At 41.3% G+C, this 27,920-nt stretch overlaps 1 protein-coding gene across 1 annotated transcript; it reads left to right on the plus strand.

The window, feature by feature from the left end:
* The first annotated feature begins 170 nt into the window (after positions 1-170).
* On the plus strand, positions 171-27,850 carry LOC116324829 (sprouty-related, EVH1 domain-containing protein 2). Its single transcript, XM_031745594.2, has 6 exons — positions 171-769; positions 16,315-16,507; positions 16,610-16,778; positions 18,025-18,089; positions 23,768-23,917; positions 24,024-27,850. The coding sequence occupies exons 1-6, from the start codon at positions 744-746 to the stop codon at positions 24,807-24,809; spliced, it is 1,389 nt and encodes a 462-aa protein (XP_031601454.1). The 5' UTR covers positions 171-743; the 3' UTR covers positions 24,810-27,850.
* Positions 27,851-27,920: the final 70 nt, after the last annotated feature.

A 27,920-nucleotide genomic window follows, 5' to 3' on the forward strand; every position in this document is an offset into this window, starting at 1 on the left:
AAATGAAGGATTCTGGAGAAGTAAAGACAAGAGAGTGCGTTTGTCAAGAGACCCTTTGGCTTGCAGCCGTCGTGGGCCCTCCGCTAAAATGTAAACTACGTCACCGCTTCCGCCCCCTCCTCCTGCTATCCCTCCCCCTCTCCTCTCCCTCCTCCCTCCCCCGGCGTCGTTGGAGCTTCTCGGCCGCCTGCAATCCAACATGGAGTAGAGAGAGATGGGGCTCTAGCGGGGCCACCCCTCGGTAACAGCAGCGACGACGCGCTTTTTACGCACAACTGGAACCGGAGTCGTCGGTGAAAACATGCGCCTTAGGACTTAAAAACGGAGTGTGTGCCCTGTGCGCCCGTGTGTGTGAGAGAGAGAGAGTGCGTGCGTGCGTGCGAGTGTGAGTGAGTGAGTGTGTGTGTGTTTGGGCAGGGAGGGGGGGGTAATAGAAGACCGGAGCTGGATTAAGCTACAAAATTGTCCGTTCATGCTAGGTGATGGTGTGTTAAAGTTATAGTAAAGCGGGCATTCGCGATCCAGAAGAAAGAGGGTGGCTCCGGGGGTAAAAGAGGAAAATTTTAGGGGTAAAGAAGACGGAGGCGCAGCCAGTCGAAGGCAAGCAAAGAGCCGACACTCGCACAAAGGCGCAGGGGGGATTTATGCGGAATTGGAGACAGAATCGGAGGAGCCACGGTGAAAGAATGACAAGTGAAAAGTATGCAACCGCCGTGGTACATTACCTGAGGTGAAACGAGAAAATGATAGAAGAAACACACCCAAACGAGTAAGTACTGGGACTCAAAAGATTTCTCTATATGTCTGCCGCTCTCTCTTTTCTGTCTTTTCCCCCCTTGCTTCCCTCCGTGACTACAAGTTAGAGGTGATTGGAGCAACTTGATGGAATGTGCATTCTGTGCAGATCAGTTCATGGTGTATGCTTTTTATTAATATTATTCTTTTTATTATTATTATTATTACGCTCAATTGGTTGGATTTGCTGTTTGATGCTGCTGTGAAGCAATGCATTGACAGTGCTGTCGAAGAGGGTTTTTTAGGGCCCCCACCTCGGTGTAGACTCCAGGCTTGGGAAGGCAAGAGAGAAAGGAGAGGGGAGTGGGAGGAGGAGGAGGGGAATAAGCGTGGGTGGGTCGGAAACATTTTCTGAAAGGATCTGAAGCGAGAGAGCAGGCCCCTGTTGCAGCGTAACTTAGAAACTCCAGCACGCCCAGAAGTTACACCTTTTATAAATACACGCGCGGCGGCGAGCTCGCGAACCTTTTGTTTGTGCGTAGCTCGGGAGAAACAAACAAAACAAAAAAAACACTGAGCGGCGATCGCAGGGTCATTTTCGCTTTGTTTTTTAGTCACATCTGTGTGTTTGTCTCTAACCGAAGGGGAAGTCTCACAGGATGTGAGATATCCGATATGCCTCATCCGCCATCTCTTTCTCAATCGCCCTCATTTGCATAGCCTACCACGCTCCATTCATAAAAAATAGCGATCGTAAGCGTCGACTCAGCCTTAAAAAAAAAAAGAAAGAAGAGAGACTGGTCCGTTTTTCCTAAACTGGAAACTGGCGAAGTTGTGTTTGACATGCACACGCGGGGATTGTGCTTTTTCTTCTGCGAACTGTAGCTTATACAGAGCTGTTCAGTGCTTAGGCCCACAGATACGTTCGTGTGTGGCACCGATCGGCCTGTACTCAAGCGGTTGACGCTTAGAATTTGCTTAACAGCAGATTAATATGTATTGTGCTACCTTTACACTGTGTAGGCTGCAGAGCGCCAGTTAAAACAAACAAATATGGGTTATATAGTCTGTTCTTTTTTTTCAATCCTGCAGCCTTGTCAGGAAAAAAAAAGACCCCATATGTACAGACATACGAGCAGGCCTGCCAAACCATTTAATTTACTGGCTCCTGTTTGCATTTTTACAGCTCTGTTAGCCTAGCCGTATCGTCAGCGTCTGTCTCTGTCAGTCTACACGGGGCTGTGCTCGATGGGAATGCCTGCCTTGCAAATCTGTTGGGGGGGGGGTGGAAGGGCGAAGGGCACCGGAGGGGATGTTTGCGCTGCGGTGGCGTGACGCCGGCTCATTCATAAAAGCCCTCTAACCTTCAGCGCGTCCCCATTCATGCCTGCCGGCCGTACTCTGCTCTACGAAGCCAGCGTCTATGTGTCTGTTCCCGGTCCCAGGGTTTGAAAGAAGCAGGGACTGCGACCAAGCCTTTGTCTCTGCTTGTCATATGTTGCCAGACACACATTTGGGGTGGTGGTCGGGTGTTAGATGCAACCAAGAAATCAAACCACGCTTTGCTGTCTTGCCTGCCTTCTGAAACTCTGCATTTCCTGTATTAACATCTGTGCTAACTGTATCTTTATGGCCTTGTTCTGAGTCATGTGTTTCTGATAAACAGCGTTCTCATGGTGTGATGGGAAAAGCACTCAAAAGAACCATGGCTGATTGACTATCAATTGGCAAAAGAGGCCTTTTTTATGTTCTTATGATTCATTATTTTACACTAAAATGGCCAAAAAGATCAGTTAAAGTTCTTGCAGTCATTAAAACTGGCCTATATAAGTTTCTAAATGCAATAATATTTACAAATAATAATTTTTTTAGTGGCAAAGACTTTACAAAAGTGAAAATAGACGCCACCGCATGGCAAAAACACTGCTCAGGATCGGTTAGAGGAACACTCAAAGAGCCACAGTATTGCACAATAAACATCAGGTGGTTTTAATGTATGAACTTTTGGCTGCCAGATTTCAATTTATCTTTTGGTTTTATTTAATTATTTTCTTTTGGACTGAGTTAGACTGTCTGGAAACATCTGACAGCTGCAGATTTGCCATCGCAGTCCATATGTTTGTATCTAAATAGAAATATAGTCAAATAAAATCACCAGTAACAGGCCAAGGTTTTTTTTAATCCACATCTTTCTCTAATTGATTTTTTGTTGCAGTAATTACTTTATTCTGCATTGTACAAAATCTCTTTTTGTATTGTTTTTTAATGTGAACCACTCGGCTGTGTGGCCTCATAAAAGTTTTTATTGTCCAGTTACTGGAAGGAAGTGGTCGGCTGTTATTATCTGCAACTTTGCGTGTTGTGGTTTTCTTATCAGAAATTACACCTTTTGTGGGATTACAGGTGTGTCAGGAAATAAGACACACCTTTTTATGTTATGTTGTGCAGCAGTGTAGCTTTTCTCACTGCTTCTTTTACAGCTTCAGTTTTATTGTGCGTCTTTAGCTTGTCTTTGTTGATCCATGCTATGGAGATGGTCACATGCCCATGTGTCAGCCTACTATCAGCAGGCATTGTGTTTAGAAGCGCACACACATAGTTTTTGAGAGGATCTTTTGTTGACTGCATACCTTAAACTATAATGTCACTATCCTCTTTGGAGGATGTCCCTCTTTTGCACCGTCCTTCTGGGGACATTTATTACCTTTTATAGAAGTAGAAGCTCTCCCCTGCACCGAGAGTCACAACACGAGCCGAGGACGTATTGATCTAATGTGAGCTGCTGCAGGGTCAGCATGTGCACAGTCAGTATTAGACAGGAGATGTCCAGTGACATTCAGAGAAGGTCAACGTAGCATCGAAATATAATCCCTGAATAAAAGCACTCATCAATTGACAAACCCAGGCGTTAGCAGGCCTGCACGTTCCCCCAGCAGGATTGTTCCATTCCTCGCACATAATGCTTTTCTCCATTAGCAGCATTCGACATAATAGAGTATAATTAACCCGACAGGAGTTTTAGGGCAAAGTTCATCGCCAAAAACAGAGTAAAGCTAAGGTTAAGATAAACCATAAGAGGTGTCCCCACTAGCACGTTTCATTAGTGCAAGTATGAACCGTACTTGGTCATTTTGGAGCTTCACTTTTGTAACAAGTGCACATTATGTTAAAGAAATACTGCTTACACTGTTATGAAACTTAGTTTGTTGGCTGTACATGTTACCTCAGCTGGCCTTGTCTCTTGTTTTGTAATTCAATAAACGACAACGCTCTCAGCTAGGTAGTTTGTGCAAGCTGTTTAAGAAAGCTCTTGCTTTAAAGTCCTGCTGTAAAGTTCAACATTTTAACACCTCGACTGACTCACATTTCTAGTTAGTTTGCCCTGTGGCCTTTCAAGGAACTACAGGGCTGTTTTGACACTTTTATTTGAGCTGTTGTTGAAGCCTTTGTCTTTTGTGTGTAAGTTGACCTTGGGTTTCTCTAAAGATGCTATATGATTGTTATTATTCATGGAAGGTTGCTTTTGCCACTAAAAAAAGTTAAAAATAAGTTGAAATTTTGAGTTAGGTATTTTCCCAATTTCAAGTAATTTCTGCCTGTAAGTTGACATTTTGACATACATAACTCACAATTTTACTTTTTATTTCTTTTTTTAGTGTTGGAAACAGACTTCCATATTTTTACCCTCAGAGGTTGCCAATTAATTTTAACATGATGAACATAGTGAAAGGGTATATTTAACACAAACTAGGATCTTTTTGTAACTTCAACTATAAAATGTTCCTAGTTCAGACGTAACCTTAATGTGTTTGTGCCATCCAGTCTACCTGCCACCTAATATGAACTTTTTCTGCTCTTTTAAGTGGAAAAGCTCCTGTATGTCACTTCAGGAATGCTTGCAAGGGTTGTTTCACACTGTATCCGTCATTTACCAGTAAGATCACAGCACATCAAAAAGTTCTCCGAATGTGTTGCAAGATTTATTGCAGCGAGGGCAAAACTCAAACATGAGACTTTGCCTCCATGTGTTGGGAGTCACTTTGCATTGCCTAGCAAGGCTCTGTTTGTTTGTTTCTTTCATTTGGAAATTTTTCTGTTGGTATTTTAGCATGCTCGAACGCATTCTACTGTCAAACTTGCATTGTAGATGGCTAACTGGTCTTTCATGTATACAGTGTTTTCATATACTGTAACAAGAGTACATAAATATAACAAAACAGTCTGGGAAGCATGCATAGACCGAACGACCCAGTGGTGGGAAAGAAACTCAGATGGGCTTGTTTAGCAGCTTCTCTTTTATGCTATGTTAGAACAGCAGAAACACGATAATATCCTAAAATAAGAAATTCTGTTTGTATTAACCAACCTGCAAGACAGATGCAGTACTTTGAGTATCATTGTTAGTACAGCAGCAGTTTATTTAGGTTCATATCTGGGTAAATATCAAGTCCACATATGTGGATACACATAATTAACATAATAACTTCCTTTACAGACCTTTTGCATTTCTTCTTTCAGTCTGTACTCCCTCTGCACGCACACACATATGCACACATCATGTGGAACAGATCCCTTTTCACAGTGTTTCCTGTGTTTTACAGAGCAGCTCATCACTGGTTGCTATCCGGAGCCTTTATATAATGGCCCGAGCTGTTTATATCGAGAGACTAAACAATGGAGCCGGATTGTTTGTCTGTTTTTTTACTAATCTCTGCTCATCAGCTGACTAGATGACCAAGATTATAATAGCTCAAGTTTTCATTCACTCCACTGTGTGTTTTTCGCTTGTCACACCACATGTAAAAAAATCCATTGGGTTACTGCAAACACTCTTCTCAGTGTGTGAACCCCGTGAACTTCCATTTCGTCAATAACCACTTTACGTTCGTGCTTAGTTTGGTTTGGCATTTCATTACTCGAATAATTTACTTAAATCAACACAAACAGTGCACTTTGCATGCATGCAATCTGTTATTTTGTAGATAAATAAAACTGTACTGTGGGTTTTCTGTTATCCTGGCTGATTATTAATCTCAATCCCGTTGGCATTTATAATTTAGCTTTTCGTCTACCAGTGCCTTATTTTCTTCTTGTATGATGGCTAAAAATAATACAAGTGTGTTAGATAAAATGAGAGTGTGCTTTGATTACTTTTTTACACTTACTGATATCACCACCGAAGACTTTATTTTGCAAGTTTAAAGGGAACCTACTCTACTTTTCCTTAATGTTGCCCATTCAAATTAATCATACCCAGTTTTTCAAATAATGAGATCATCATATGTACAAGTAATTGTGAAACTCTAGGTTTCAGACAGTTTTTTCTGCCCTTGGCTATGTATTATGTCAAGTTAGTCATCTGAGGCTGTGAGCACAAGAGCGCCACCCACTCACTCTTCAAATCTTTTGTTTGCGAGCAGCACCCAGTTAAAATAAAGCTGGCTAAAACAGGTTGTTTCAGAGGATGAACTGAGGGGCTGTGCCAAAGCCCGGTATACGATAAATGAAGCGAAGCCTGGGAGCTAGTTCAGACAGGAAACTCGAGCTGTACTGCCTCATGCACGCAGCTCGAGTGTGCATGAGGCAATGCAACCCACCTTTCTCTCCTTACATCATGCACCAAACACAACTACCCCAATGTGGTGGTCTATTTGAGTGGAAGTATTTTCCGCTTCTCCTGCAGACATGTCAGTGCATTTCTGCCTGCTTTTTCAACCCCTCCACCACCCCAGCATCCACCTGGGGGATCCAGGGGGATGTTTACTCATCGCTCACTAATTTCCGTGTGTGTCATATCTGCAGGGAACGCGAAGCCTGGAGCCCAAGTTCGGACTTTGTTTTTCTACTGCAATAAACCATTTCAAACATAAGTTATCTAACTGAATAAGGATTGTATTGAAGTGTTTCTCTAGCAGAGTTACAATCAAATAAAAACATTTAATTCAAAATCAGAAAAATAGATCCTCTCTTGGAGTATGTACAAGACAATCTCTCGTTTATTCACCTTTGCTGACCTTAGCTTAGCAAACTGGTTTTTAATTGTGAAAAAACTTCCACCACACTTTGTGAGATTCACTTTCATTTCACATAGTTTCAAACCAGATGTTTGAAGATAAAATGAAAAGTATTCCTACGCCCATGAAAAAGAGAAACGCTAAGGTTGGTTAATCCCAAACAGCATCTTGAAAGATTTCAGCCGTCACGTGTAGCTGTAAAAATAAGTATATTTAAACGAAGCCTAAAGAGAACACATGTCCTGCTGTTTATTATGCAAATAACTTTCCGTTTCTTTAATGCCCTGGAGTAGCGCCACAGGCAGACCAATCACAAGATAAACCATTGACATCTGACAATTTAGACGTGAGCATCTACCTGATTAAAAGACCAAGGTTGGCACAGTGGTGTATGTAGATCACAGATGTAGAGACGATTAAAATAGTTTCCCCCCTCCTTTCACCCATCACTTAACGGGTGCCCCAAAGTGTCAGGTTTTAACGGAGCCTAAGCGGATATCTGGTAAAGAGTCTTGAATTGGTTTAGTCGCCTTTAAGAGGTTTAGAGGTTTAGAATCAGCTTTATTTCAGTAAAGTTCATGTCTGCTGCTGCAGAGTCACCTTCGCACCGATGGCTTTCTCTTGGCGTACAAACACAATGCTGGAAACACTGAATAGCTCAGCGCTCATGTTCTAACTGGTCATTTGGAAATGGGATGTTTTCCTTTAACACTTCTCTGAATATTGGTGACCTCTCTGATGTCAGTTGACCCATTCACACTCATTCACACTGGCAGTTCGAGTCTTGTGCTGCCCAAACATGTGACTGCTCCATATAACAACAGCTGATTGACAGAAAGCTGATCAAACTTCCCCTGAGGAGCCTCCGGTGTCAATAATTGTGAATGAACTCTCTTCACCCAACCCCCCAACCCCCACTCTATTGCCCTCTGAATGAAAGCCAGAACAGGAAAGAACAACATTGTAAGATAACTCCCCATACTGTTTGGGCTTCATAAATCTATTTCCATATTGTTTTTACCCAGTGTGCATTATAGCGAGCCTCTAATTAATGTACATGCTACTCGCCAATGGTAGCAAGCTGCCTTGTAAGACACTAGGAGTTGTGTTACCAAGACTTTGATAGCAGCACACATTTTTGCCCACGCATTTGATCAGTTTCTTCTCTCTTTCACAATACACACCACTCCACAGAAGCTGTTTGTCACATATCCTGGTTAGATTATTAAAACATGAAATAATTAATAAGTTAAACATAACGAGGCTCTATATGCTCAACCTAGCATATAGCCAATAAGCAATGAACTTCACTAGTTGTACGATGAACCGGATATTCACATTTATTTTTCTCCAGTTATTGCATTAAATGAATATTATGTCATCTTTTGCAATTTTCACAGTAATGAGTTCATCCATCTGTTATGTTGTGCTTATCTAAAACCAGGTTACATCAGCAGCAGGTCAAGCAGGATATTCTAGATGTCCCCCTGCCCAAAAACATTGTTTAGTTCCTCCTGGAGGATCTTGAGATTTTTCAGGCCAGATGAGAGATGTAATCTCTCCAGCAGGATCTGCATGTAGTTCGAGTCTGCTTCCAGGTGGGTAGGTCCACAAACCCTCCAAAGGGAAGTGCCCTAGCCATATGCCTGAACGGCCTTAACATGGTCCTTTTGACACAGTGAGTATAAGCTCTGAGCTCCTTACCCCATCTGTAAGGCCCAGCATGTTGACTACTTGTATTTCCAACCTTCTCTTTCAGTCATTACTCAAATCTCAAGACTGTGGGTGTGCTCTGTCCTCACTACAACAGTCTGGTACAAAGCTCACATTACCGCTGACGCCCTGCCAATCTAACAGTCCACCTCATGCTCCACATATTACTTTTTTTTTGCTATAGCTTCATGTCAGCATTATGTGTGTGGCAGTTCTAACTGCTACACACATGAAGTCCATGCTTGCACCTTTGCACAGAAATTATCATGCATATGAAGACTAGGTACACTGATAGCCTGCAACCTTATCACAAAATGAGAGAAAGCAGAGAGGGGCATTGCTGTTTTCTGGTTAGATTTTTTTTTTTTTTTTTTCACTTAGAACTTGGAGAGTTTACTTTGTCTTTTTGTTTCATTGTGTGAATTTTTGTTGGTGAAAGAGTGCACAGTGGAAGTGAGGCTTGTGAGTTGAAGATAACTGGAGTTCAGGGTTGCCACCACAACCCTTGTGCCCTAAGCTCTACGTTCTTGTGAACCACAACCGTTAGCTTAAATAATAAATCTAAATGACCCAATGTTCACCTTTGTTCAGTTCAGTCATTTTTGCACATATAAGAACAACTCATATGTAGTGCATATGTTATGACTTAATAACATTTTACTGATCTCTAAAGCTGATCTCTAACCACTCTTATGACTTCATTTGTGGTCACTCTGAAGTAAACTAACATATATTCACATATGTTTGGTCTGAACATGAGTGAAGGAACTCACAAGTTTCAAAGTTACAGTGATGTGAAAAAGAAAACATCAAGTCCAAACATTTAAGAAATATTTAATCAGCTCTGCTCTATATGTGACCTTACTTACAGCCATTACTGAGGCTGAAGTGTGAAACACTGTAAGCATTCAGTACAATAAAGCAACCCTTATTCTGATGGACCTTTTTGTCACTTCCTGACACAGGGAGCATGTGTGGTGTGTTCAGATGTACATAGAGACGTGGGTGTGTGTATGTGTTCTGTTGATCGGGCAGAGGCGCGGCCAGCTACTCCTTATCAGAGGAAGTATAGCCACTGTTATCACACATGGTTGGGCTGCCCTCACTGGCCTTTTTATCTGTCAAAGATGAGTTGGATTCCAGGCCTGATAACCAGTGCACTTCCGACCCCCTTTCACTGTTTTATTGCAATATTGTTACACACAGACGACGTCAAGTATTGTCGGGGTTCAGCTATCTGTGGAGTACTTTTAACAGTGTATAATCTAAAAGTGTATTCAGTGTTTTTGTGGTTCAACAGCAAGTGTAGGCAAAATGTGGAATTAAAAACAGTTGAGACATAAAGGCAAATAACAATGACAGTGCAATAAATAGTTTTCACTCAACAGGTGTGTACTCCACCCACATAACATTTCCTTATTATGCTGACTCGCTTATAAGGTGTGGAGCAGGCATAAAAATAAAAAGAACAGAATGATTAATGCAATGAAGCACTTGAACCGGAGAGACTGTTCTTACAAGTTCATGTTACGCTGAATTGTTTAGACTTTTAGAGTGGACCTGGAGTTCTAGCTAATGCAACAAATGTGTGTTAATTTAAATGAAAGGAAGGTGTTTCTGTAAGGACTCTGGTTTTCTGTTTGTTTGTTTACATCATTTCTAAAGATTTGGCAGTAATATCTGAACCACGTGTACACAGTGCCATTGGATAGGGAGACATTTGCATTTTCATGTCTTTATATTTACACTACTAACTGTTACGGAGCCTTATGCCAGCTGGTTGCTTTGGTTTCCAGTAGCAACTTTACACTTGTTTTAGTTGTCATCACAGAAGGTGGAGACCAAAACGGAGCTAAACTGAGAGTGAATCTTATAACGAGTCAGTTTTGTGTTTACAGCTTGCTTGTTAAGTGTCAATTTCTTTGTGAAAATATTAGGGGTAAAATCTTTACCTCCAGGCTAAAGAGATGAGAGACCATGCTGCATGTTATCAGCACAGATTACAAATTCCAAGATATTGGTGTGGAGCTTGCATTAGGGTGCACTGCGTTGGTAACGAGCACATCTGTGAGAGCACCATTCATGCTGAAAGTTGGCTTTGCCCAGGAAGTCCTTTAATGCCAAACTACATTCTGCACATCTAACAACAGCATGGCTCCATAGTTAGAGTGCAAAGTACTGGCCTGTCTGGACTCCAAATTTATGAGCCATTTAAAACATTTAGTGGATTTTATTATACACTTAAAAATGACAAAGACCCAAAACTGTTGAGCCTTTAACAGGTGAGGATGTTAGTTAAGTATTCGTAAATGAAGAGGTGGTGTAACATTTTGGTAAAGCATTGGGAAACACAATCTTGTTTCTCTTCAGATTGTGTAAACCTCTCACATTTGACTAAAAACCATCTAAAAATATTCACTTTTAACAATTTGACTATATTACATTAAATATTTTATTTATATTTTACACAACATCCCAGGTTTTTTGAAACAGGACTGTGCTCCAGCCTGGATTTTTTAAATTTCTGTTAAGGTAATGGCTACCATGAGCTCAATGAACCTGTTGGTATGATTGCATGCCAAGCTGCTGAATCTGGCGCTGTGAGGTATTGTCAGGCTGTACTGCAAAGCAAACAAAAGCAATTGGCTGGCAACTGCAGTGCTGTTTTTCTTAAGAAATGGAAGCCAGACACACCTTGAACCTTTGACCTGAAGTTTCATATTAAATTAGAAACGGATGTGATGCATGATTTCCTTATCAACAGGTAGGTGAGCTCACCAAGTCTTTCTTCTAAACCAAGTCATTTTCTGATGCAATAAACTGTACCCTTATCCCACCCAAAGAGACTTTGAAACGTGTTTGCAGTCTCAACTTAAAGCTTGAGATCACAAACCCCCCAAATATTAGACAATCATATTTTAGAAATAGAGATGCTGTGTACCGTATGTGAATTCCTCTTTAATTGGTGATTATAAATAGTGTACAAACTATAGTACTGTACAAAATTCTCAAGAGCCACAGCTTCAGCCGTATTTTACAAATGTCCGTAGACACTCACTGTTATTCCACTCTTCTGGTAATTTGAACAAAAAAAGTTCAAATTTGGATTCATCAATTTCAAGAGAAATTCTGCAGTTTCCGCAAGTTTTTTAAGGACAGTCGACGCACCATGTCCAGATATGTCATCCAAAAGGTTTTTCTGCAGCACATTGTTGGTGCAAAAGTATTACTTTACGCCTGTCAAACTGTGTTATATTGGGCAATTTTCATAGATTCAGCTAAAAAACAGGAGCAAATAATGTATTTTTGTGCAGGCTGCTAGTAACAAAAAGCTTAAATGTACATTTTAAAACTTGGTGCCTTGCTAAGCTTTCTATATGTGTAGAAACTAAATTATTCAACATTCATTCCTAGAGTTAGGTGCTTGAATCAGTGTTAACTGACCTAACAAACAAAAGAATATTCCTTTGAAAATGGTCAAGTATGAGTGCTGGAGTGAAAATAAGAGAAAAAGCAGTGACTGTCCAAAGGAAGCCTGGGGAAATATTGCTTAAGGCCACTTTAAAAAATTACACGAAACTCAGGCTCCTAAAGAAATGAAGGATGGCACAAGACTTTTGCACGGTACTGTACCTTTTCTCAAAATGGGTGTTGCAATCCTTTTTCAGCATCAGTACCTCTTGCAACATTCGTGTGGACAGAATTAGATTCACAGTTCCCAAATGTATGTGTGTGTCAGAATGTGTGGCCATTCCAAGTGTATTAAAGTAGTGTGTAGCTGCTGGTTGTGGTTGTCTGTGTGTCCCCGCCACAGATTATAGGGCCTGTCGGCAGACGGGGCTCTAAACATGGGTCACAAGACAGCCCAAAATGTGACAAGTTCATCTCAGAGAGCTGATAGCTGGTATCGTGTGTCTTAAAGCACATGTGCTTATATAGTACAGAATTTGGTGTTATTTCTGTATGTGGGTGGCCTGGATGTGTGGTTCTGTATGGGAATATGTCATACATGTGTTTGAGTCATGTTGAACCACTGTGGTACTTTCATGTAAAAGCAGAGTGTGGATTTTTTAAAACATTTTTCAGTTTAAGAGCAGAAATTATGTCAATGAACCAAAATAGCTTAGTCGTTCCTAACCAGGGGTGCAAATGCTCCAGTGTTACTTCTGCAGTAGCCAGTGGTTAAATGGGTAAAAATGACCCATTTAAGCAGTAAGTGGGTAAGCAGTAGATACCTTGTACTCAGATAATTATAGATAAATGTTTAAAACAGATAAGCAATTGAAAAGCAATTTAACTGGAAAAAATAGATACGCATATATTTTTGTCTTATGAGCAGTGGTTGTCAGGTGGTTCTGCTCTGTATCCTTAGTTGTTTCCCTTTTGCAGACACATTTGACACTACAAACATACCATAATCTGCTTGTTAACTGTATTTTATCATCAACCATATAGATGTAAAACTATATTACCGCCTGTCTGACCTTTGAAATCAATCTTGTCTTTTTTTTTGTCCATGATTAATAGTAAGCTTCATTTGTTAAATAAGTACACCACCATTTCTATTTTTAGATTTCATTTTTATTTCCTTTGTTGCTACTTAATTTTTCCACACGGTAAAGTAGAGTTAAAATAATAATTTTTACCTACGCCTGTTGTGGCTTGACATAGCAGATGAATAATATCTGCCTACAGAGTGCATTGCTATAGCCAGAAACAACACATGTGCATCTGTCTACTTTCTAACCACATACCTAATTAGTATTGCAGTGGGGCTGGATCATATCCCAGCTGACAGAAAGAGGCCATACATACTGGACAGATCGCCAGTCCATCACAGGGCCAATAACAACACTAAATCTTTAATGCTTCACACTGAGTAATATTCCTTGCTAAGTAGATTTTGAGTAGTGTCTTTGAGTTTCTAATTCAAGTAACCTTAAATTTCTGAATGGAAACAAAAGCTCAGGAGTTGGGGGTGAATCTCTGGTTGCTTTTCTGTTTGTGCAGTTTGACTGCTGTCACCCAGTCAGTCTGTCATTCAGTCGGTTTTATGAATGTGTGTGGGTGGGAGCTGGTGAACCAGTTTTGCCACCTGTGTGTGTAGGTGTGTGTGTGTGTGTGTGCATTGAGTCCTCAGTACTGTTAGCTAATTATATAACAACGCTTCTCTCATTCACTCCCACTCATCCTCCCTCCCTCACTTCATCACTCTCTTTTTATGTTTGTCATTATCTCTTCATGCTTCTCCCCCACACGCGTACACAAACACACATGTACGCACACACAGCACAGCATCAATAGTTCATACATGGGTACATGCATGTGGATTGCAACCATGTCCATTGTGTACACGTACAGTGGTGGCTGTCATGTTTACACATATGAATACCATGTATTTTACTATCAGCCTGCGGTGTATTGTCTCCGGTTTCAGTTTTTGTCATCTGCTTTGTACTTCTTATAGAATAAACTGTATTATCTGTCAGCTTGTATAACTTGTGGCTCCAATCCAATGTTGTCTCATATAAATGGTGCAGACGACTCCATTTCCGATTTAGGCACAAAGAAAAAAAAGACATAACATGGGTAACGTGGGACTTCTAACTCGGCTGCAGCCATTTTGTACGAGTAATTAGTAAAATGTTTTTTTTAATTCCCTTTTATTAACAAGAATTTTAAAAAAATAGCAGAAAATGCGATTTCAGGACTTATTTTATTAACACTAATTGCTGCAGTTTGCAGTTTGCATGCAAGATGCTAACGTGTCTGCAAAAACTCGCCAACACGTTGATAAAAAATCCTGTATTTTAAGTGAGCACACAATATATGTGCCTAGTGGATTTATCACTCAGGTAGTTGAGAGCAATTTTTAAGTATACACTATTTCTAAAATTTCCCTTTGTTAAAAAAAGAATTCCGTTTACAATCATACTAACGCCCTGCCACATGTACATGGGTATTTTAGAAAACATAGTTTTTTTCTAAGCATTTTAGTCTTACTTCTATGCATAAAATAACATTTTAAGTCACTGAAAACTGAACTTTTGAAAAATTCCTTCCAGAGTTAAGACTTTCCAGATGTCTCTGTCTTCCAACGTCAGAAATGTGCACGTTCATTCCCTTTTTTGAGGTCAGACTGTGGGCTGCATTACTGTTTGTAGGCTTCTAAATACAAAACATTTCTATAGGGTTAGGGTTCTATTACCACCTGTTGCTTTAGCATGCTTTTCATAGCACTTGGCATAATTTTCTTTGTATTCACGTGTCCAGAAGTATTTCTCAAAAACAAAAGCGGAACATCTCCATTTTATGTGTGGATCTAACCTTAACAGAAGAGGAAAGGCATGTGTGAATGAACATCAAATAATGAACCTAAGTTTTCTGTTGTTTGATGACTTGCAAAAACTTTACATCCACTCAAATCTCCCAACTGTTGTAGGCAATTTTATTTTAATTTATAGTGATGGTAGCGAAATAAAGTGATATGACATGTAATATGAAAATAGGGAAGTTCTTGTTGTTTACAACCACTATAGCGACAAGATAAGGGATGTTTTCACTAATAATCACAGGGTTACTCCAGGAAAATTTATAGCAGAAGTGATAAGCTTTATGGCGAGGTTAGTGAGGAGACAATGGGCTGAAACAGCATTTTATTAAATACGTGAACTGTTTTATGTTAAAATGGCAGCAGTTTAACTTTAAAAATTTTCTTCTCAGAAGTTTTAAAACAACATAGCACCATATTAAATTTACATTAAACTTTGGGGTTGTTTGTGTGTGTGCATTCAATGCTGACTTGTCCTGGTATAACACCTCCTACTTGAGCACAGCGAGGACCAGGCAAAGTCGTGACTTGCAACGCCCTCAAACAGTCTGCCAGGGTGTGATTCCTGCTCTAGAATAAACTCTTAATGCACATTAAGAAAAGCATTGTCAGTTTTCACAAGTTTCACAAGCTGGGATAAGATGTTATTTTCTTATCGAAAGAGTTATTGTGTCGTGTGGAAAATATTACTGTTATTTTTCGGTTTGCAATCATGTGAATTTTGCTTTGACCTTACGTTATCTTCTATTCATACATTTCTTTGGTTTTCCTGTGGAAGGAAATGGTTGTCATTCGACATGTTGCCACATTTCAAGCAAACTGGACTGCACTGCAGCAAAACCAGAATCTGATAAAGAGATTAGATAGATTTGTTTTAAATGTTTCAGTGTTAAATTTAGTCGTTTGTGTAGTTATCTGATTATTCGCCCCTTCTGCCTCCTTCAGAAGGGGCGAATTTTCTTTCCGACGTGTTTTTTGCTTTCAGTATACGCTGTCCACCTGCATGGAAATGGCATAAAACGCCTATAAATTTTACTGATGCTATTTTAGATACAGTTACACTTCACAATATATTAGTGTACACACTAATTTGCTTAGCTCAGTTTGACTGTGGACAAACTAATTTTAGGCTTGTATTGTTAAATACAGAATAGTTTGCTGGCTTCGGCTTTGATATGATTAAGGTTCCTCTATGACTGCAGCTACAAAAAGTCTGAAAACAGCAGTGAAGGTTTTGAGGGGGTTTCCCAGTAACCTAAAGCATTAAGTTGTGTAACTTTATAGCTGCGGAGAATTTTTTTCTGCCTCAAAATTCTCCAAAATCACACTACTCACATAATGGATGATGTTTTTATTTTAAAGCATGTTTCAAGTTTAATGAGCATAATAGAAGGGTTAAAAATTATTAGATCCTGAGCTTATCATCTATTGGAATCACCACTCTACTGTCTGCTATAATATAAACACATTTACGTTGCAGTCGTCTTTGTGCTAATATCTTCTTTCTTCCTTTCTGTGCAGTGACAGCTACATCGTACGTGTAAAAGCGGTGGTGATGACGCGGGACGACTCGAGCGGTGGGTGGCTGAATCAGGACGGGGGAGCTCTGAGCAGGGTAGGGGTGTGCCGCCTCCTGCCAACAGAGTTGGCACCTGTGTTGGGCTCCACCAGCTCCCAGTTCTTCATCCGTGGTGAACGAATGCGAGACAAACAGGTAAAATACACACACAGATACATGAATGTGGGCAACAACGTGTCTGTTAAAGATCAGAAATGGATCCGTGTTGTAAATGGTTGGTGTGTGTCGTATCAACAGGTGATCCTGGATTGCCCGCTGAGGAAGGATCTAGTGTACACCATAGCGACGCCCACGTTTCACCATTGGAAGGTGGAAGACAGAAGGTGCGGCCTATCCTTCCAGAGTCCAGCTGATGCCAGAGCTTTCGACAGGGGAGTTCGAAAGGCAATTGATGACCTGGCTGAAGGTAAACTGTGCTGCAGTTATAACTATTCAAATATTTTGAAAAGACAGAGACAGACCTGTCCTAGCACCTATAAAGCTTCCAGAGCTAAAATATGCTCAATCTCTAATTAAACACACCAAAACAGAAGCTGAAAGGCTTTATTGTTAAGACAAAAACCTTACATTTTTTAAACCCATCTGCAGTCTGTAATGGTGGATCTGAAAAATGAAGCCAGTGTTGAAGTGCCTTCTTTTTAATGGCTAGCATGGAGCGGTCTGGTGGTTCCAAAAAACCTTTCCGTTTTATAGAAGTCTATGTGGAAATCGACATCAGTAAACAGTTTGCTGTTGGGTTAATGGGCTCATTTGCTAGTTTCTAGTCTTACTGTATAAAACATGACATTTGTTTTATAGATGATGGTACCTATCTGGGAAGGATAAAGCAAGATATGCTTAGTGGGCATACGGTCTTTGTAGACTTCACTGCTTTGTTTTCTCGAGGTCTGGTTTCAGAAACATAAGACAGCAAATGCTCATCTCAGTGCTTTATAACAAACCTTACTAGGTCATGGGTGATAGCGTAGTGGCTAAGTCCATCTTTTATATACAGTCTACAACTGTGGTCAGAAGTTTAGATACACTTATCGTGTCTGCTTTTAAAGTCATTAAAGATGTATGCCATATGTATGCTAATCATTGGAAAAAAGCCCAAAATTACCATCATATTCATGTACATAATGGGTGTATGTAACCTTCTGACCACAGCTGTATGTGTGCCCACCATAGTCCACTAAAGGCTGACTTCTTGTTTCAATCCCATGCTCCTCCTGAACTTTAAAAGCTGCAGCAGCTTGCTACTATTTCTCCAGGAATTCCACATTCTAGTTATGACTAAACCATTGTTTGTGTCTTTCCGACTGCATAAAAAAAAAGGAAACCACACTACTTAATGAATAAGACACTCACTAGCTGGTTCAAGGTTTGAAGTTTTAAAGCATAACACAATCCACCGGTATAACCAGTTAGTCTTGGCAAGGACATGAATGAAGGAACGTGTGTGGAACGTGTATGTGGAGGAACGTGTACCTGAAAGTAGAGTTTGTTTATTGCCTTAAAAGTAAAACAAATTTGGTAAGGGACAGGATGAGGAAGTCAGGAGCTAGTTGATTGCCATGAAGTTATCAAAGCACGTCAAAAGATTCTTTGTTGTTTGTAAAAATTAAACAACCTGAAATAAAGTTTATTCCCGTCTTTCTTCCTGTCTGTAGGGTCCACGACCTCCTCTACGGCGCTCCAGAATGAGGGGGAGCTGGGTGACGATGACGTCTTTACTGTAAGCACTTTATTTTGCATTAATAACTATGATGGTCACAATTTTTGACTCACAGCAGGCAGCATTACTAAGTTTCAGTTTGTTGTGGACACAGTGGATTGAATGTGTGGTTGTATGCGTAAAGATTTTGTAACAAAATACGGCTAGCTTACCTAACATGGGCTTCAGGATCACACGGATAATATCATCCGTACAATGTCAGGTCTTCACAGCACCATAATCGCTGGTCATACATAATAAAAATCTCTGTAATGTCTGTATACAGCTCTCAGCTTTAGTCTCCACCACAGAAAAGAAGAAGCCAACACCTTGTGGCTCTAGTCACCACTACAATTGAACCACTAGATCCAAAAGAACATCAAAATTATTCATCCCAGTTCACAGCGTCATCCATGTTGCTCTGTAGGCTCTCTGCTGGCAAAGTACACATCAACTCTGAATGGAAAGATCCAAATCAAATGCTTAAGGCCCGATCTCCGGTAAAATGTTCATGCAAATCTTGTATCCGTTTGAGTCATCCTGCTAACACAAACAAACTAAACCGACACCCTGGCAGTGATAAAAATCATGCAGCAAAAGGCTCCAAATAAAAACAACTGGCCGTAGACGCAGCCAGCTGCTCAGTACTACAGATCAGGCAGAGTTGGAGCTTATCAGACATCAAGCCACTGCAAAACTTTTTTAATGTCGTGTGTGAGAACTTCACTGCTCTGAAAATTAATCTCTCGCTACTATCATGTGAGGTAAACAGAAGCAGTGTGCCTCAGTGGTCTGTGTGGTATTACTCAAAGGCAAAAGCTGAGCCAGGTTTTTGTCAACACAGCAGCATTTCTCACAATGTCATCTGAAAAGGACACATTCCTGGATTACTTTGTACACACTGTGTTTACCTAACTATCCGTTCAACAAAACAGAAAATAATTGCTGCTGTGATAACTTTGTAGAGTTATAAAACGCTGTTGTGAACATTATAAGCTGTTGCACAGTGCTGTGCCATTCATTAGGGGTTAAAACGCTCAAACTGGACTTCCTGGATCACATTTCATGTCTATCCAGTACTTTAAACAACACGCCTTTTACAGCACAGCTACAAGCCCTGTTTTAATGCAGGTCGGATGTTAGTCTGAATGGCTTTTTAGGTGTAGACGTCCATGTGTGTTACCTTGACTGCCCCAGTCCTATCTTAGAAGTTCCACTCTTCATAACTTGAGAAGGAGGCAGCAGAATTAGGATCTGGTGTGGAGCGCACACTGATCAAATTTATTTTATCCATCATTCAAAAATTATGTCTGCTTATGACTTCACCGAGTATTTGCTGCCGGGCATCTATACCTTACAAAGTACAGGAAATGTATACACACATACACACACACACCCTCCTGTAATCTGACTCAAGGGCCAGCAGGCAGGGTCACAAGGTCGCTTCCTGTGTCCCAAAAACTCCCACTCTCCTGGTGACCCCTCCCCCACCCGCGCCATCCCTCTCCCATTTGAAAAAGAGAAATGCTACCAAACTAGCAGTTAGCAGCTGTTTCCCAGCTTAGCGCAGGGCCGGTGATTTACGAGAGGAAGTGCCTCGTGGTTCATCTTTGACTCGAGCTGTCTGTACGGGCCAAGACTAATAGGTGCTCTGCTGGGAGCACACAGCCGCCACAGAGATGCATACAAACACTTGAGGAGTGGGGGGGTGACTACAGCACTGTCGGAGGGCGGAGCATTCCCCTGAAATGGAGCAGCGGGTTTTCACTAACAGAGAGGCTAAAAGTGCAACAAATCCATGGCAATTCATGGGTATTGTGGCATAAAATTGAACTTTTTTTTCTCCACAAATGAAGACCCAGAAAGCTCACATCCATTTCAGTTAAATCCCCACTGACTTATAAAACAAAACAGTGTGATAGCCTCGATTTTTCCATTTCCCTTGCGGCCTAATATAAACTATTTTTTAGCACAAGGCTCACCCTGTTTGGTACATGAGTCGTGCTAGCAACCAACAAAGGCTGCCTGAGGAAATATTATGCATTGCCTCATGTCTGCTTTTAAAACTTGTGCTGAAAAATGCCACAAGATTACAGCAAACAGCCAGCAGACCTACACATAGCATGCGACTGCATAAGAGGAAATACTAGGACACAGTCTGTATTTGTGATGTAAAAAACATAGTGGATCTAAAAACAAAAATAGGCTACGTTTTGGGTTTAATTCTGAATTTTATGCTTGTGTCAGATATTAAAAAAATGAAAGATACAGGGAATATTCCCCCACACACATTCAGAAAGTCACTCGAGTATTGTCAGGATCCAACTGGACTCATGAATGAAACCTCGGGGAAACAATTACTGCCTCGATTTGTGTCTTCCCTGCCCATTATTAGGATTTCTCTCTTAACATTTCTGTATTTTTCTACCTGACGAGTGCTGCATAGCATATTGGAATATAAAACCCCAAAACATGAATATAACAATAACAGCAGGCTTATAAAACATGTCAAAAAGTTACTCCTTTTCTAAAGAAACGTTGCGAAGTGTCATGACTGTAAAATCACAGGTGGAACATGAGGGGTTTAGTGCTGCTTGTGTTCTTCTTCTGTGCTAATGACCTTTCCTAAAGTTAGCAGCGGCGGCGGTGGCAGTTAGTGAGGCAGGCGGTCGTAGACAGAGGGAAATGCTGGAGCAAATTTACAGCCTTTGGAGGGATGGGGGAGGATGGTTGGATGGGCTTGGGGGATAGGATGGACATACTTCCCTAAATGATTCCTCGTTTGCCAAACCTAAACTTAACCTAACCCTTCCTCTGTCCCTCCCTTCAGCACATCTCCCCTCTCTGTCTCTATTTTGGCTCATTCACAACAGGGGGAGTGAAAGCTATAGAAGCAATTCTGGGCTCATCCCAGGAGAGCGAGACAGGCCCGTTGAAGGATGAATCCTCCTGAGCTTTGAGTCGGGGCATGTTTTGTGTCAGAAAATAACTTGAAATGCCCTCTGTCCAGCCTTGGACCAGAATATATAGAGAGAGGATGTCCAGAAATACAAACTCTCCCCCTCAACTCCTCCCTTTGTCTCCCTGTCCTCTTGTGCAGTCTGAGCTTGCAGCTGAAAGTCTGGTCTGTGTTTTGAATTAGATGCAGCCATGGAGGCCAGAGTCAGACTGGTTTTCAACCATATCAACTCCTCCCCCAGTAATGGCTTCGCCAGGGGGCGGAGCCCAAAGCTGAGGCAGCATGTTATGTTATTTTTGGCAGGCTGCTCTGAGGGCTTTGTAAGAAAGCTAAGGGGAAATTCTCAGCATGGCAGTATCCATGTGGGGAGTAGGATATAATGGGGATAGCTTCAGCAGACAGACACACACAAATATCAGATCTGGGTCATATAGTTCTGCAGAATAGTTTGCAGCATTGGATTTAGGCTTATTGGAGTGCCAAATATTTGGAATAAAAGTATTTTCTTTTGGGGGGGGGGGATCCATTTCAACAAGTTTAGGAATACTTTTAGAAATTCTAGCGATGATGTAAGCAGCTTCCAAAAAAAGGTGGAATTTGCAAATCATTAAAACCTCGCATTTCATTTGAAAACAAACTATCAGGTGTTGGTACAGAAATCCATTCACATATTTCCCAAAGTACGGGATGAGACATCTTTCCCGGATCACTTGCTGTAGTTTTGAAAGCATAATGTTTTCACATTCTTGGTCACCACAGAATTTCAGTTGCTCAGTTTTATAATGTCACAACATCACAGGTCCTGAGATCTGATAACAAGCTGAACAGGCTCTCCCCTCTTAGCCCGGAGGATATGGTGTCCAAATGAGCTACTCCTACTCTGAGTCCTCCAAAATCCCAGTATGTGCAAAATGTCTTTGCACAGGACGGTTTTAAATCGCCTCCCTCATGTTACCTGAAGTGTTCCTGAGCCTGTGAAGTGATTTCCACTTCAGACCCAAAGATCACAGCCGTTTATTTTTGGTTTTCGACCTTGTTCCTTTCATTCAGAGACTTCTCTGATATTCAGTGCTAATGATGATGAAATGCATAACTTCTGTTATTGAATGAGAAGTGAACCTCTCTTTATCTTGCCTTCTAGAAGTTCATCTATCTGCCTTGATTGGCGTTTGTTTGTGTGGTTTCTTTTTGTGTTTGTTTTCTGTGGTTTGTTTGTAAGCAACTCAGAGATTTTAATATATTGAATAGCACAATTAGCTGTATTATGTAAGGACAGCATGCTAACAGCTGGAGTGGTAAGCATAGAGTTTTACATGTTAGAAATATTATCATTAGCATGTTGGCATGTTAGTATAAGCATGTAAGCTCAAAGGCATTACCATTGCCTATACACATAATGTCGCCTCCAACGGTAGCACTTTTGAGTTCATTGCTTTGCTCAGGTACACTTTATTTATCTCCAAAATGACAAAAGTAGCGGCCATTAATAGAAAATTCCTTGCATCTACAGCCACACCTCTCTAAGGCAGATCTAGCTTTTTGTATATCTGTCCAGTAATAGTTGAAGAGAAGTTGGATAGCTTGAATTTTTTTTAAATCTAATCTAATTTGTGAAATCACATTTCTGGGAAAACATGGGTTGGAAATCTCACAGATGTTACAGATAGCTAAGAGAAGATGGTCAAGAAAAAGTAAGACATGCCAAAATCTGTCTTGCCATTGACTTCTTGTGACCAGTCATCTCTTCCTCAAAGCAAGACAAAATGCAGAGGATACATTTCAAGCACAACTTATCAAACAGAAACACCTGCACCCTTTGCCCCGGGGCTAAACACATCTACAATACATGCACTCATATTACAATGCTGATATGATTAGACAAAAGGAGTCCTTGCCTATCAGCTGGTGGCTAACAGAGGCTGACCCCCATTGTGCATGTCTGAAATCGGCAGCGGTCTGACTGTCTTGTGTCTGGCCAGTGTTTGAGTTGGACTGGAGCCCTGATAGACTTTAGCGGAAAGGAGACGGGATACTGTTCACATGTGCACACACATGCGTGGAGAGGTGGAAAAGGGAGAAGGAAAGGTGGAATGTGGAGAAAGTGCGATTGAGGAAAGGAGGACAGGTTGACTGGGGAGAAGGAGATGAAGTGTAGAGGCTTAAAAGGTGAGCCTCTGGATATGGTGTGTGTACAGTTTTTCTGCAGACTTTAAAAAAATCATTTTAAAGGATGCTTCTGTTTCCACTTTTTTGGATTTAGGAATATTTTGTATCAGTCACTTGATCTTACTTCATGAATGCTTAGGTTTCTTTTTTTTAGCCATTTTAAAAAATGTTGATTTAACTGATTCACTTTTACTTTTATTGTCAAATACCCAGTTCATATGAATATACAAGACAATATATTCATACTGAGTCAGACAAGAGTTTTTGCTGTGAAAATATGTTAAAAAAATTAAAGTGGTTAATTCAATTGTGATTTTATGTGTGATGGTTACTGCAATGTTTTCATAAGTGATTCTTTGTGGCAGATGTTGTTAGTAAAAGCTTAACTCACATATAGCAGTCCAAAAGTGGATTGGGAAACAGAGCTCACACTTCCTGTTTTTCCAATCAGTGCTGCATGGAGGCTTCCTGTTTTTGTTTGTCCAATCAGGGTGTCCTCTCTCGCTATTTGTTTGACGTGTGCAATCAGAAATCAGCTTTTCAGCCTGCATCCTGTGTTTGTTTGTCACCTCAGAATACCACAGACAGCTCATCCAACTCCTCCCAGAAATTGGAGACCTCTCTGCAGCCGCTCGAGTCCTCGCCCCTTCCCCAGAGACACAAGTGCCCGCTGGGATTTCGCCACGATCCCTATCGGCTCTCAGACCACTACTACTTGGACCAGGTGAGACAAACACGGCTAAGCTGTATCCATACATATTTTATACATATATTTTATAAGTGAATTACTGCCAGCATTGTTTATGTATTATACTGTCTTTGTTGTTTAGCCATTGTCTCGGATTCCCCGCCATGTCACCTTCGAGGACGAGGAAATCGTCCGCATCAACCCTCGGGAGCGCAGCTGGGAGCGTCCCACCGAGCGTCATCGTGGACGCCACTCAGATCGCTCCTGGCTCACCGGCTACGAGGACTACCGCCACACAACAGTCCGTGACAAATTCATCAACATGGACGACCCTGAGCCCAATGTCCACTTTGACAAGACAGAGGCGCAGAAGCACGACTACACGTACCCGCTGGCACCGGCGCTGTCGCCCTCAGACTCTGATCCCTCCCTTGGACCCTTAAACAGTAAGGGCCAAAACGTCTCGTATCGCCAGCAGTTCCCGTCTGTGGTGTCCAGTCAGCCTCGCTCCCTACTCCCGAGCTCCTCTTCATCCACCAATGGTGGGAAGGGGCGGAAGGATGAAAGAATGGAGCGTGCTCAGTGTGAGCACTGCGGTGAGGCTTTTTACCTCTCCAGCAATCGGAGAGGCAGGTGCGAGGATGCTCCAGACCCGGTGCGCACGTGCATCCGACGGGTCAGCTGCATGTGGCTGGCAGACACCATGCTCTACCACTGCATGTCTGACCCAGAGGGGGACTACTCAGACCCCTGCTCCTGTGACGGGGGCGAGGGTAGCGGGGGAGGCCGTCTGGGCACGCGCTGGTTAGCCCTGTTTGGCTTGTCTTTGGTGGCGCCCTGCCTCTGCCTCTACCCACCTCTCCACGCTTGCCACCGGGTAGGGCTTGCATGCGGCTGCTGCGGAAGTCGACACAAGGCCCTGAGCTGAGCGGCCGTGCTTGGAAACCTCTCAGAGGGACACGACTCAAACCTAAACCCAATGCAAGGACAGGGAAAGGGAAGGATGGGGAAACGAACAGAAGGGACAAGTGGTCATGGCTGCTTACTCTCTTGCCTTGTTTTCTCTGGGTTTCTCTACAAATTCCAGACACTGAAATAAGCCAAAAAAGAAAAAAACTGTTGGTGCATTTTCTGAACGGCCTGGGAAGATAAGCTCCCCCTTACGGCAGACAGTTCTCTCAGCTCTCCACGTGGCCATTTGCTCTGTTTCTAGTGAGAGAGCACTCTTTTTCAGGGGGCCTTTTTTTTTTTTTTTTTTTTATAGCTGACCTATATGTCATGTATCACATATGCAGGTACTTTATATTGTTATATTTGTACACTGACTCGGCGTCAAAGAACTTGAATTGTTTCTTTGTCCTGTTTTTCATTCTCTCCTTTGATGTACGCGTGGCCATTTTGTTTATACTCTATTCCAATATCAGGCCCGCTCAGCTCAACTCCAGCAACACGAGACATCAAACACTACATCTCTTTGCGCATGTGTGTTTGTGTGTGCGCGCGTGTGTGTGCGTTGATGGTATATGTGCATGCTTGTGCACCTAGGCCTTTTGTTGTCTGTACTGCAGCTTATAGTAAAGCTCATGTATATAGTCTACATAGCCCTCCACCATCAACGTCTTCTTTGTTCACCGAAGCAAACGTGGTACTCATCTTAATCTTCGTCTAATATCCCAAAGATTCAAGCTTTCATTCTATTTATTTTTCTCTCTTAAATTGATCCACCATCAAAAGGGTGCTGGGCTATGATTCATTCACTGAATGAGACGGTGCTTCAAGTCACGCTAGCATCCGCCCCTGCTCCTTTCAAACATTATTTCAAACAGTGCCTAAAATCGCCTGAACCGGGAACCCACTGAGTCTTATTCCAGTCAGATTTTGGCTCATTTTTACTTACAGAGCACTTGGAGTAGTGTGATTTCTTTTTCTTGTTCTTTGCAGAACCTTAGCCAGCGGTCCGTGTTACATCAAGGACTGAGAAATCAATCCGATACCGTTTAAATTGGTGCCCATATGCCTTAAAATGTGGAGTCTCACTCGTCTCTTTTAAGATGTCTGCTATAACGAAAAGTGTGAGCTTGGTTATGGCTCAATCAAGCCTCACCACATACTCTTTGAATCTCCATTTAAGCTATTTTTGTAATAAAAAAGAAACTCTTTAAAAAAAAGAGCGTGTAAACTATGGACTTTAGTTTGCCTGCGAAGTACAATCACCTCTCCCCCGCCTGTCATTTATGTGCAAAAGCAAAGGCCAAACTCGTACAACTCTATTGAAAACATCCAAAATCACTCCAAAAAAAAACCAAAACAAATGAATGAAGGTAAAACATTAATGCTGACTTTTAAAAACATGGGACTTGTGGGTTTTTGGGTTTGTGTTTTTTTCTGTATGTATGTCAGTTCAGCAATGTGATGAGTCTGATTTATAAAATTGTAAAGAAAAGTTTGACATTTTAGGAAGCACACACAGATAAGACGTGCAATAGCGTTGATGTCTGTGTAATAAATAAAAATGTAACCGAGATGTGGGATGTGGTTAGCTTAGCTTTGCGTAAACACTGGAAGCAGTAGAATCGGACTGTCTGGCTGTCTTAGAAGGCACCAGAAACCATCCATCAGAGGGTCTAAGTTGAATCCATACAAAACGTTCAATGTAAAATCAGCAAGTTTTACAGATAGTTGTGTGTCAGACTCTTTCTTGGTGGCTCTGATGGTTATAAAACATACATTTAAGGTGTTGTGCTTTAATTACAACTTTCCAAAATGTCAAACTATTCCCTTAAGGGCAGAATGTGGTGTTTTAATCCAGAGATTAACTTGCTGAAACCACATGTGACACATGTATGTGCTGTTCTTCTCAGTCTTACAGCACTTGTTCCCCTCAATCCCAGATCTGTTGTATCATCCTAAGCACAAAGAGCGTAAAGTCAGATGCTTGAATATGGCATGACTACATTTCAAAAAGAACAAAAAACGTTATAGTCAGTTCAGTTGTCGTGCTTTGTTATGCTGCAGCTGGCCCATCACGCCTTCACAATAAGAGCACAACACTAAATGTACAACCACTCCGGTGCTGGATGATTCATCTAAGCCTGGGTGATGGCAGCATTGAGGATCAGAACGCAAACACAATGAGATTTTTAAAAATAAAGAGACGCAGGACATCAGCAGGATCCCATCGGAAAAGATCAGGAGTCTGAAAAACGTGAAATTCTGGAAACAAACATCCATCACTGATTGTTTTGCCAAGGAAATGTCACTTACTGTAGTCGAAGTACAGAATGCCTGAGGATGTCCTTTTTCCTTCCCCAGTGGTATCTTTGTCATACATCCTGTCCTGTGTACCAGTTTGTATGTTGTTGGTGTGTGTGTGTGTGTGTGTGTGTGTTGGCGTTTATTCCAGATCTGCTCATCCTTTTCTGCTCCTTGATCCAAAGCTACTGGGATCAGCTGAATATGCTATGACATATGGACACCTTCTGAGTAGATTCAGATCCTTTTGATGATCGATCAGGGACAGGGGCCAATCAGATTGGAAAGAGTGTGCGTATGTGTGTCAGCATGTCATCTTTTACCTCCATCTTGTTTGGTGTTTGAGTGTGTTCTCACATGCAGAGCCATTTACAAGTGCCTGAACGCATCCTCATTATCTCCTTGTGTATTTAAATTAAAAAATTTAAGAAACAACTCCCTGTATTGAATTAGACCCATTTTTTATGCTTAGTATTTTTACCTCTGTAAAAAAGAGCAAAAAATTATATTATATATATCAAGTGTATGTTGTACATTTTTATTTCTATTTTTTTTAAATAACTGTTTCTAACATGTACAATGGATGTAGTTCTTGCTTTTCGAGAAGGAACAGGAAGTACTTTGTAGATACTGAAGGGTGGCCAGGTTTGTGAGAAAAGTGAAATGTGTGTCTTACCTTCCGCCTCCAATAAAATGAGAGAAAACAATTTTTAAAAACAAGTCTACAGCTTTATTTTAGTCTTTCCTTGAAGATCCCATATCTGAAGTAAAACAAACACAGCCAAGG

The sequence above is a fragment of the Oreochromis aureus genome, linkage group 13 (assembly GCF_013358895.1).
Source record: "Oreochromis aureus strain Israel breed Guangdong linkage group 13, ZZ_aureus, whole genome shotgun sequence".
Taxonomy (NCBI): domain Eukaryota; kingdom Metazoa; phylum Chordata; class Actinopteri; order Cichliformes; family Cichlidae; genus Oreochromis; species Oreochromis aureus.